The sequence below is a fragment of the Pelophylax lessonae genome (genome assembly GCF_965119305.1).
Source record: "Pelophylax lessonae genome assembly, chromosome: 13".
Classification (NCBI taxonomy): domain Eukaryota; kingdom Metazoa; phylum Chordata; class Amphibia; order Anura; family Ranidae; genus Pelophylax; species Pelophylax lessonae.
Window position 1 is genome coordinate 126,955,103 of NC_138780.1, and position 12,336 is coordinate 126,967,438.

The window sequence follows — 12,336 nt, forward strand, 5'->3', positions numbered from 1 at the left end:
CCTGGGGGGGTCCAGGAACCCAGGGTGTTGTAGATAATTGATTTAACAGGGCCTACGCCTGCATCTGCGCATGATGAGTAAATGGGCAATCTGCAATAATAACCGCTAAAGGGCATGCGGTAGGACATTGAATACATGAAAAAACCACAATAATATAGTAAATAAAGTATTGCATAAACAGAGAAATGTTTAAGAAAATACACTCTAGGGATCTCCAGTACCAGTGCATGAAACAAGTAGGGGAAGAGAAGAGTAAATAAGCACATTTAATGAGCAGACACAATTCATGAATAGGGGCTAACAGAAAAGAATTCATTGAAAGATAAAAAAATGCATGGCATGGCTTAGACATAAGAGCAGGCTTGTAACACCAACATATTCCTATTGATTAAGTAAACTGGAGCAGACTTGCAAAGAAACATCTAAGAAAGGCGATAGACAGGCTTGATAAATTGATGCTGACAGCTTGAAGGTGAAAAGGAGTGCAGAGTTCCATGAAAAGGAGGTGAAGCTGTTCTGACTTGCTAACTGCAACAGCTGACTGGTAAATACATAACTTTAGAAAACAGACACACAGGTTTATATAAATTAAAAAACATAAATCTGGCGCATCAGTTGCACAGTATAGGAAAAGTCCATAATAGTCTATGTATGATAAACATGTCCAACATGTAGGGCTGCCATCAAATGAACCAATAAGCCAAAGGTTCCAAAAAAGCTGGAAATAAAAAGAAAGAAGAGGTGCCTCTAAGTGTAGACTTTATTACATTTATTATGATGTAATAAACACTCACATCGGTGCAAGAATTACAACTGGTAGGCTGGTACCATCCTGGGTGTTCCAGGGTAGGAGTGTTTGTCATCCAGTGGACGCCACCATCGGATACAGTGTCCCCTCTTCACCATTATGCAGGCAATAGCTTTGGATGGAGCAGGAGTGGGAACGAGGCTTGGAAGGCAAACCAGATGGTACCGAGGCTTGGAGAGCGGGAAACTCCGGCGTCGTGAATAGATGACGTCACAAAACTGCGACGCGTTTCTGAGAGTGCCTGCTGTCGGCGGCTGCGCTCCTTCTTTATGACAATTGCTCAGAAACGCGTTGCACTTTTGTCACGTCCACCGCTATTGCCGGCATAACGGTGAAGAGGGGGCACTGTATTAGATTGCAGTGTCCACTGGATAACGAACACTCCTACCCTGGAACACCCAGGATGGTGCCCACCTACCAGTTGTAATTCTTGAACCGATGTGTAAATGTACTAAAGTCTACACTTAGAGGCGCCTCTTTCTTTTTATGTCCAGGTTTATATAAATGCATTCTAATCAGAATAACTTCCTCCTAATTAATTTATTATTTAAAGAAATTTTAAAAAATAACACAAAGTAAAAGAAGAGCCCTGATTTGGCACACCTTAAAAACCTTCAACATCAAAATGATTCTCTATGGCAGTCTTTACCCCAGGCGAATCCTTGAAATAATTTCCAGGTCTAAGGAAGCCCCTACTAAAACTAATTCATTGGGGGGAACTAAGAATACTCCTTACATTAGAAGAAAGTAAGAAGAATGTCCTCCTTTCAGTAGTGGTCAGATTTCCACCCTGAGTGCCAGTTCAAACTACAAACAAGTCCTACAGACATGTACTTGTATGTGCTTTTTTAACACATTTTTAATCCGTTTCCGAGCGCATTCCAAATGCTTTTTTTATTCTTTTTTCTTGGGTTTTTTTTTATTTTTTTTACTGCTTTTTTTATGCTTTTTTGAGGTCTAGTTCACACTACTTGCTTTCCAGTGCTTTTTTTCTGCATCCAAAAATACATAGAAAGTAGGTTACATGGTTTTCAATGGCATAGTTCACACCAGTGCTTGCAGTTCCAGTGCATCCCAGTTCCAGAAAAAAAGGAGAACATGCTGCATTTGTCCTGCACAGAACTGTACTGGAACACAGTAAAACACATAAAAACACATACACACATCAAAACCAGACCCAAGTACAGTTTAAAAAAAAAAAAACAGGAGAAAAAAAGCATCTGGAAACTGCACCCAGAAACGCATCAAAAACGCACCGGAATGCATACAAAATGCGTCAAAAGCACGCATGCAGGAATGTATTCGCAATTAATCTGGAGGATGTTTTTCCTGTGTGAAATAGACCTAATGCTTTTTATTGCGTTCCAGTACAGTTCTGTACAGGAAAAAAGCAGCATTGTGTACTATTTTTTCTGGAACTGAAAAGCACTGGAACACACTGCGCTAGTGTGAACTATGCCATTGGAACCCATATAACCTGCGTGGTGTGAACAGGCCCTTAGAATAGAAACAGCTAAAATGATCTTTTTCATGCCACTGGCTCTGGCAAGTTGTGTAGGTCTCTGAACTATGCAGGCACCATCAGATCAGAGGTCAACAAACCAGAGAATGGTGGCTTCTCGGGGCAGTGCTACATTTATTACAGCTGAATCCTTGTTATGTAACCACAGCTAACAACTAACTAACAGTGTATGAGTGTCTTTAGTTAAAAAGGTTCTTCACTCCGGCAAAAAAAATAAAAATACTGTAACTGCTGACTTTTAATAACAGGACACTTACTGTCCAGAGATCTAATACTGTCCTCACCCCAGCTAGTTCTTCACTAGCCTTCGGGTTCCTGGCACTGGCATCTTAACTGTAGGCAGCCAGCTGTGCTTCTTGCAGCTTAACAGCCTGCTGCTCACTCTGCTTGTGTGAGCCGCACTGCACTTTGTAAATGGTCCCACAGTCTTCTGGGATCTGTGACATGTCCCAAAAGACTGCAGGGAGGGAGGGGGAGAGGAGAACCTAGGCGATTTGAGCAGAAGTGGGAAAGGGTACCCCTCAGAACAAGGTACCCCCCCCAAAAAAAAAAAAATTCACATGCCAAATGTGGCATAGGAGGGGGGGGGGGGGACTTAAAGTGAAACGTCCCCTTTCGGATGAAGTTCCGCTTTAACTATTTATCTGTATCATAGTGAACAGTTACATGGTAGAATGGAGCCCTTTGCCAGTTCACTGGCCAAGGGTAGCAACTCCCCTACCTCTATTACACAATTCTTCTTCCTTACTCCCTCAAGTCCTTCTTTGACAATGGAGGCACAGCATCAGCATCACATCAGCCAGGTTTGTTGACTACAGGTCCTTTTTCCCATTCTCTGACAACAATAATAGGCTCAACTCACACAGATGAGTTCACTCAGCTCTAATATTCATGTTGAAAAGCTTTAATTTTATAGAAATAAATATAATAAGTAAGTGGAGAGGAGCGACATTGTGAATGGGACGAGGTGGGAGGTGGAATCTGTGTGGGTAGAACTCCAAAGAGAAGAAGTAAGAGGGAAATTGATAGTGTGACAGGCCCCCAAACCTATGTTACAGGTCCCCAAACCTAAAGGAGGAGGAGGAGCTGGACCTTCTATCACAGTTAGAAATGGCAGCGAGACAGGGAAATGTAATCAAAAGGGGGACTTTAATTATCCCGATATGGACTGGGCAGAGAGAACAGCTGACTCATTAAAGGCCTGTCATTTCAAGAATGTCTTGCAGGACAACTTCATGTCTCAATTGGTTGATTCTACTACTAGAAAGAATGAATTGCTAGATTTATTAATTATGAACGATCCAAGTCTGATTTCAGATATGGCAGTACAGGACAGCTTGGGATCTATAAATCACAGGATGATCATATTTAATGTTAGTAATCAGCATGGGTTTACGAAGGGTCGTTCTTGCCAGACCAATCTGTTAACATTCTAAGAGGAAGTGAGCTGCCATCTAGATAGGGGAAGGCCTGTGGATGGGGTGTATATGGATTTTGCAAAAACCTACAGTTCCCCATAGATGCTTAATCTACAAGCTGAGGTCTGTAGGCATTACCCATAAGGTTTGTTCTTGGATAGAAAACTGGTTACAGGGGCTCTGCCAAAGGGCAGTGATAAATAACATGTACTCAGACTGGTCTGGTGTGGTAAGTGGGGTACCACAAGGTTCTGTCTTGGGACCAATTCTGTTCCATTTATTCATAAATGACATAAAAGAAGGGATTCAAAGCTCAATCTCAGTTTTTGTGGACGATCCAAAAATAAGCAGGGCAATAACTTCACAGCAGGATATAGAAATTTTACAGAAAGACCTAAACAAAATAATGCAGTGGGCAACTACATGGTAAATGAGGTTTAATGTGGAGAAATGTAAAATAATGCGCTTGGGCTAAAAACATAAATTCAAACTACTCACTGGGGGGGGAGAACCTTTGGGGGAGTCAAGGATGGAGAAAGATCTGGGGGTCCTAGTGTAAGACAGACTGTAAAACTGCATGCAATATCAAGCTGCAGCTACCAAAGCTGGCAGAATATTAGCATGCATAAAAAAGGGGATATACTCCAGGGATAAAACTATAATCCTGCCATTTTATAAAACTCTTGTCCAGGCACATCTGGAGTATTCCATCCAGTTCTGGTCACCAGTCCTTAGAAGGCATGTATTGGAGCTGGAGAGAGTCCAAAGAAGAGCAACTATATAATATGTGGGCTGGAGAACCTCAAATACGAGGAGCGACTAAAAGCACAAAATTTCTTCTCGCTGGAGAAAAGACGCTTGAGAGGGGTCATGATAGCGATTTACAAATAGTTCAATGGTAATCCAGCATAGGAAAAAAGGCTATTCACTCTCAGGGGGTATAAGAGGACATGGGCCCACACAGTGAGATTGGAGGAGAAGCAGTTTAACCTAAGCAGCGCAGGGAGTTTTTCACTGTCAGGGCGTAAGAATGTGGAACTCTCTTCCACAAATGGTGGTGTCAGCAGGAGTATTGATGTTTTTAAAAGACTCTTGGACATGCATCTTAAAGAACACAACATACAGGAATATGGGAAATTATTATCGACACTGACACACATACACCTACACAGGTTGAACTGAATGGACTATTGTCTTTATTCAACCACAACTACTATGTAACTATGTAATCAAACAGACTATGAGGAAGCATAGGGCTTGCCCTGCTGCAGGCTTTGGGGTGTAACCTATATCTGCTGAGATATACATTGCCTGACAGAAGCTTATTTTCCAGATGACAGCTTCAATGGTGACAGTATTAAGCCTCGCAGCGGTATTAACGCCGGAATTATCTATCTATCTAGGTCCCAAGACTTTTCTACCAACACAATAATTTTAATTGTTTAATTAAACTTATTTTTATTCATTTTTTGCTTGTAACTGAAGGGAAAAGCAAAGACCTAGTGGAAAGGTGGACATCACTGGCATAGAATAATTTGTCTTTCAACATCAAAATAAGAAAACTTTAAGTTCACCTCTAATCTGTCGACCCCTGTTGAACATATGTGCATATTTTGATTAAAAAAATACAAATACTTTTATTTGAAAACAAATGTCCTAAACACATGATGAAAACTTACCTCTGCCATAGATTTCTATTCCTGAATGAAATACTCCTATGCCCAAGGTTGACGTATATTCATTTATCCAATACTGGAAGAGAAAAAATGGATTGTCATTGGATGACAAAGGGAAGTATTTCCACTTTGAAACTGAAATAGTCTATTGCATTTTATGGACATTTTATTTGATTACATATAAATTAGTACAATCATTTTTATTAACATTTACGGCATTAACTTTCCTATTCAGGGCAAAGTGACAGTGGTTCTGTACAGATTCCTTGCCACCAACACACTCATACGTACCTTGGAAGGACTCTCTTGATACTTTTGTGTCACAGCTTGCACCAATATACCCTATGTTGGACCTGACCTTAGTTCAAACACAAGGCAGCGCATTATGGTTACATAGAATTTAATCTGGCAAATTCCTGCATCATATGGTAGTGCTGAACCCAAACCTCCTTCATATTAAAGACATGTTCCAGGCCCTACTTGCCCAATGAGGTCCTTCAACTTTACTTTGGATCCCCCTTCAACACTTGAAGAATTCATAGTGAGAGTCTTCTTCCAAGGTATCCTTCTAGTTATGGAGGAGGGCAAAGCCTGGATTTTGGCGAGGAACTCCTCACCCCTCATCCCTCACCCCTCACCATGAGACAACAGTGAGACTAACCATTGGTATCTATGCAAATCTGATGAAATATAAGGGATGTCTAACGCAGTGGTAGGTACGTATTTTAAAAAAGAATAGCGCACACATGCAAAAGAAATTACTACCAAATTTGAAGACAATCCATAAATAAAAATGGGGATTTGGTCCCACCATATGGCCATACTGTATAGTGCTCAAGCCCACCACTACATCAAAGTAGTGGGTAATGGGGTACTTTGACGTAGTGGTGGGCTTGAGCACTATATGGCCATATGGTGGGACCAAATCCCCATTTATATTTATGGATTGTCTTCAAATTTGGTAGTAATTTATTTTGCATGTGTGCGCTATTCTTTTTTAATATACATGTTTTTAATATACATGTCTTTTGGTTCATAGCTGCACCAGCTTTAGAAATACATGGGTATGCTCCCCCAAATTTTTTGCTTGTAGGTACGTATTTGTTAAGTCAATGCCAGTCTGAACCATGTTTTAAAAGACTTGTCAGCCCACTTCTATTAAAAAAGGAAACGAAATGTACATGTCATGTTGGGTACACAGGTGTTTTTCACCAGCAAACAGTCAACAGAAAAATGCAGAGCCATTTGGTTCCCTTTTCAACAACACCGTTGATACTTTTACTGATTCCTCAGACTGTATCCCCAGTTCTCCTGGTTCTCTGGGTTTTTATTCTTCACTCAGACTACAGTGACAACATCCAACTGCATGGGCCCACTCCTGACGTCTTAATATGGGGTCTCCTGGCACCCTGGGCTCTCACTCCCCTGAGACTTAAGCCGCGTACACACGCAACGATTATCGGCTGACCGATCGTCCGTCTTTTGTCCAGAGTTGTATTTTGTTGGTTGGAATGTGCCTAGACTGCACACGAATTTTCTCGCCCAACAAAATTCTACTTCAGAAGTGATGTCATGTGTTGGTTTGCTTTCTTTGTGTTCTTTCTTCACTGAGCATGCCCAGACTTGCTCATTAGATTTTTCCCTGTCGAAATCTGTACTGACTGCACGAAAATCGGCCGTTGTGTTGACGGCCAACAAAAATTTTATAGTCTGCACACCAGATTTTTTTCAGCCGAAAAGTCGGAGTTGGTTGTCGGAAGCATCATACTAACAAGCGGAAAATCGGCAGATCGGTCGTCGGACGAAAATTCCCTGCCAATTTTCGACGCGTGTGTACGGGGCTTAACACACTCTCTGTCTCCTGGACTCACATAGTTGCCTAAGCTGCCTCAGTCTCCCAGACTCGCTCAGTTTTCCCAACTTTTCTGCGGGTGAGGAATTTCTTCAACATCAAGTACAGTCTATCGAGGGTATCACCTCTCTTAATGGGAGCACAACTATCTCCTGGCTAGAGCACACAGCTCTCACCTGACAGGGACATTGAGCTATGGTCAGGCCTCACCTATAATGAGTGTGTTTACCTCCTAGACACACACACAACCTGCAGGTCTCCAGGAAGACCTAGACACAGGATTGAAGGCTTTATCCCACCCAAGACACTGAAGCCTTCAAGCTCTAGACCCTGGTCCGAAATTGCAAATGCCAGGGAACACAGACAAGCTACTCTTCTCTGCTCAGACACAATACTCTGTAACTTTGCACTCTGCATTAATGAAAATCCTTTGTGCATTTTTGCTATACTCACACCATGGCAGAGCCTAGCACTGTTACAATAAATAATTACTTTTGGTGAGACCTGGCACTTTTCATCTAAGGTAGCTTAGAAGACTGTGGGGTTGATTTACTAAAACTGGAGAGTACATAATCTGGTGCAGGTCTGCACTGAAACCAATCTGCTTCCAGCTTTTTTGGTTAAAGCTTAATTGAACAAGCTGAAGTTAGATTGATTGACTACCATGCACAGCTGCACCAGATTTTGCTCTCTCCAGATTTAGTAAATCAACTCCTGTATTTCTCAGTGAAATAAATTAAATAATGGGGAACACAGCACCAGCTCCTGCCTGTGGGTGTTTTTAACGTGCCAGGGAAATTTTGTATTTATATTCAGCAATATAAGCAAGACAGGGCTCTGTTGAACACTGGGAAAGAGATACTTAAACCCTATGGAGCCTTTGATAGGTGATGTCAACAAAAGCAAACACAGCATGTACTATATTCCTCTTCTAGTTTGAGCTGAAGCCTATCCATTGTTTCGGGCAAATAAATGTTATGCAAGGTTCATTAGAACCCTTATGTTATACTGTGACTGCAGCACCAAACATTGCTCACTCCTTCTTAATAAAAATGTGCCATGACTAATATTACTTTAAAAGAAACCTGCACATAGAGATGTATAGGGGCTGCCAACACTGGCCTTATTCTGCAAATACGAATTTTGTGTCTGCCTCCGATATTAAAAATCTGATTTGCCAATCTAGAAAAAAAGCATGCCACAAGTAATTTCTGGACACTGAAGTAGGAGCTCCTTATATGTGTTTAGAACAGCAATAAGAGTGACTCAACCTCTGTAACCAAATTGTGTTCCAGGGATGTCAGTCTCAACAGCTAGGCCTCTGTGTATCTCAATAGCATAATGTTAATGGTAAAGCTGGAGACCACATATGATCCTCAATAGTCTTTTACTGTTAAAATAATCAGTGGTATCAAACACGCAGGTTTTTTTTCAGCAGGAACGTGGGGAAAGGCAGTTTCGGCAACTCCAGCACTAAATGTACGTAATAGCAAGGGGTGTGGGGTGTGCTGGAGGGTCTGTTGTCACTGCTGGGGATCTGTTTTTATGTGAGGGTCTATTGTTGCTGGGGGGTCTAATGTTGCTGGCAGGAATCTACTTTTGAGGGAGAAGTCTATTCTTGCTGTATGCTGGATGGTCTAGTGATACTGGGTGCTCGGAGGTTTGTTGTTTCTGCTGGGAGGGTCTAATGTTGCTGGGGTGGATCTATTGTTGCTAGGTGTGGTATTTTGTTGTGGGTGGTCTATTGTTGCTGCATTGGGGGGGTCTATTGTTGTGTGGGGGAACTATTGTTTGTTGAGGTGGGGTCTTTTGTTGCTGGTGTGGGGTCTATCATTGCTGGGGAACCTATTATTCCTGGGGAGGGTTCCATTGTTGCTGTGGGGATATATTGTTTCTGGGGGAATCTATTGTTGCTGGGGTGGGATCTATTGTTGCAGGGGGCACCTACTGTTGCTGAGGGGCCTATTGTTGCTGGGGTGGGTCCATTGTTGCTGGGGGGGATATTGTTGCTGGCTCTAGGTGATCAATTTTACTGCTTTTCTTGTTATTAGACAAGAACAAATTTCCTATAAATTTCTGGGAGGTGGGTAGGGGGTGGAACCAAGGGAGGGTTCTCAGAGAAGGGTAGGGCGTGGAGCCAAGGGAGGACTCAGAAGTGGGGAGTTTCTTATAAAAAGCCCTGCAAAGACATCTATCTACAATGGGATGCTAACTCGTTTCAGCCAAAGCCTTAATCATAACTGTGATCAAGGCTTCAGCTGAAACATATTAGCATCCTGTTGAAGATATGGATGTTTGATACTGCTGATGATTTTAACAATAAAGTGAGTCCCCGAAACGAAATAAAAAAAGAAAAATAGCGTAGGACAGGCATGACGATGTGAAGAGGGGAGACAAGTCAGGAAGGGGTTACCAGTTGGGTGTTTTTGCTTAGTTAAAGGGCTTACCTGATTAGGAGGTATGCTGTGGCTGAGTGGGGGTCTAGGTCAGTTTAAGGTGGGGTGGTTCAGCCCTGGCATCCAGTGGAGCTCAACAGATGCAGGAAGCAGCTTCCCACCCACCGTCCCTGTTCTGGTAAGTTTCCTCATCAAGAGCGGCGGGATTGCTGGATGTCATGGCAGCTGGGCGGTTGTTGGTCTTTGATAGCGGGAGAAAATCTAGGAGAAGGAAGGGTTCAGGACCCATCAGTGGTATGTGTCGCTCTGGTGCATTCCAGTTAATGATGATTTAGCTGGAATACAGTAATAGTTGCACTGCAGTTAGTGTCTCTGAGCCCCTGTCTTATGGCTGGAGACCTAGTATGGAAAAATGTCCCACAGTGCATAATTGGAACATAGTTTGGGGTGCCTTCAAAGACCAACAGGCTTAGTGGCTGATCTGTTTCTGTTCCAAGGAATGTTTTCAGGTTTATGTTAATTTAAAGTAGAAGTCCACCCTAACACTAAAATCCCTGCATCTACAGACATCCATGATCTAACACTAACCTATCTAGTCCTGTAAAGAAGAAATCAGTATATTTACCTTTTTTTAAGCCAATCCAACCCGATCCCACTCAGAGCTGTCAGCCGCAGCTTTGCTGTGGAGGCGGGTGCAGAGGACACAACGGACAACGGAAGCTACTTCCCATTCATTTCACAGCCATTGTTTGCTGTGTTCTCTGCAGAGCTTCTGCTACTGTAGACCAGACCAGATTGGCTTAAAAAAAGGTATGCATACTGATTTCTTCTTTACAGGGCTAGATAGGATAGTGTTAGACCGTGGATGTCTATAGATGCAGGGATTTTATTGTTAGGGTACTTACACTTTAAAGTGGAGTTCCACCCATTTTAGTCACTTTAGATGTATGTAATCCCCTTTAAAACGATTTTTACCAATGGAAAGTTTTTTTTTTTTTTTTTGTTGCTAGTAAATACCTGATTTTCTGCTTTATTTATCCTCTTCTCACTTCCGGGTCCGGTCGGCGATTACGTCATTCGGCGATTCGCAGTGTGTGCTGGGATTTATCTCAGGGCATGAAATCTCGCATTATTACACAGGAGATGAGCTGTACTGTGTGTTCCACCCCGCCTCCGCCCCGCCTCCTCTCAGTGAGCGAGGACTGAAAGCATTATATCCTCATTGAGCTCACTGAGAGGAGGCAGGGCGGAGGCGGGGCGGAGCACAGCCTCAATACACTACATACATACAGCTCACTGAGAGGAGGCGGGGCGGAGGCGGGGCAGAGCACACTCAGCTCATCTCCTGTGTAATAATGCAAGATTTCATGCCATCCCTGCACACACTGCGAATTGCCGAATGACGTAATCGCCGACCAGACCCGGAAGTGAGAAGAGGATAAATAAAGCAGAAAATCAGGTATTTACTAGCAACAAAAAAAAAAAAAAAACTTTCCATTGGTAAAAGTCGTTTTAAAGGGGATTACATACATCTATGTAATCCAATTTATTAAAAGTGGGTGGAACTCCACTTTAAGTTTTATTTGTTAATAAAGAGGCTGCTATGGCCATTTATTACTCCATTCGTTGTGTGGTCTCCATTATTGGTAGGTAATGGAAGGGGACGGAGTGGAGCATTGGGTATGGCTTGACAGTCATTAGCTAAGGTTGGGGACATCTTTTCTACACTGGTCAAGGATTACTGAAGATTGTATGTGGTCTCCAGCTTGACCATTAATCTCTTTTTGTATGTATACTTGTTCTGGTTCAGTAATACACATACATAATTGGACCAAAATCACAGCCTCCATATTTCTCTCAATAGATGTTTTCTTTAATTAAAAAAAAAATACATATGATTATTATTTTAGATTCTATTCTGTTACAGTCAGCCATTGTTCATAAATCCCAGAGCTAGACTGTCAGGTCACATCTATTTATCACAACAGTTTGGAAACTGGCATCGTACACAGCCTTCTGTTACTAATAAACATCTCCATTTGTCTTTGTGTGATGTGACCTTATAAACAATGAGAGAACCAAGATACATTACAGTGAGCAGCTCCTGAAGGGATGGGGGAAAATTCAGCCTAAAATAAATATCCCTAAACTGGGATAGAAGGTGTAAAGTCATTTATCAAAGTTTCTCAAGTGCAAACGGTAGCTGTGAATCTATACACGTGGGTGAGAATGAGCTCTTAATGGTTTCCATGGCAACATATTTTCTTATGACATGATCCACTGCAATTGGACCATTTTACATGTTTCTGATTTATTTCAGGATATGGATTGTGTTATTATTGGCATCCCTCCTCTCCTCGCTGTTCACAGTTGTCTCTTTTTTTGTATTTCTTACTTACTGAGCCTGTATGTAAAAGATACACACAAAGGTTTATTTAAAGGGTCAGCCTACCGAAAAATGGTATTTAAAGCACACCATACAGGTGGTCCCCGGCAGGGCTGTCTTTAACACAGGGCAAAAGGGGCAGCTGCCCCGGGTCTAGTCATTGTTGTGGGGCCCAAAGCAGCTGCCCCTTGAGCCCCCAAATAGTTGATAAGTGGATTCAAGAGGGCCCAAGAAAATTTTTGCCCAGGGTCCACTCAAGAATAAAGACGGCCCTGGTC

At 42.2% G+C, this 12,336-nt stretch overlaps 1 protein-coding gene across 1 annotated transcript in view; it reads right to left on the reverse strand.

Annotated features, from left to right (window-relative positions):
- LOC309569605 (deubiquitinase DESI2-like) overlaps positions 1-12,336 on the reverse strand; it is a 167,916-nt gene that overhangs the window by 46,366 nt on the left and 109,214 nt on the right. Inside the window, exon 2 of the mRNA XM_082275491.1 lies at positions 5,428-5,500. Coding sequence (XP_082131617.1) covers positions 5,428-5,500 — 73 coding nt within the window. The remainder of the gene's footprint in view (positions 1-5,427; positions 5,501-12,336) is intronic.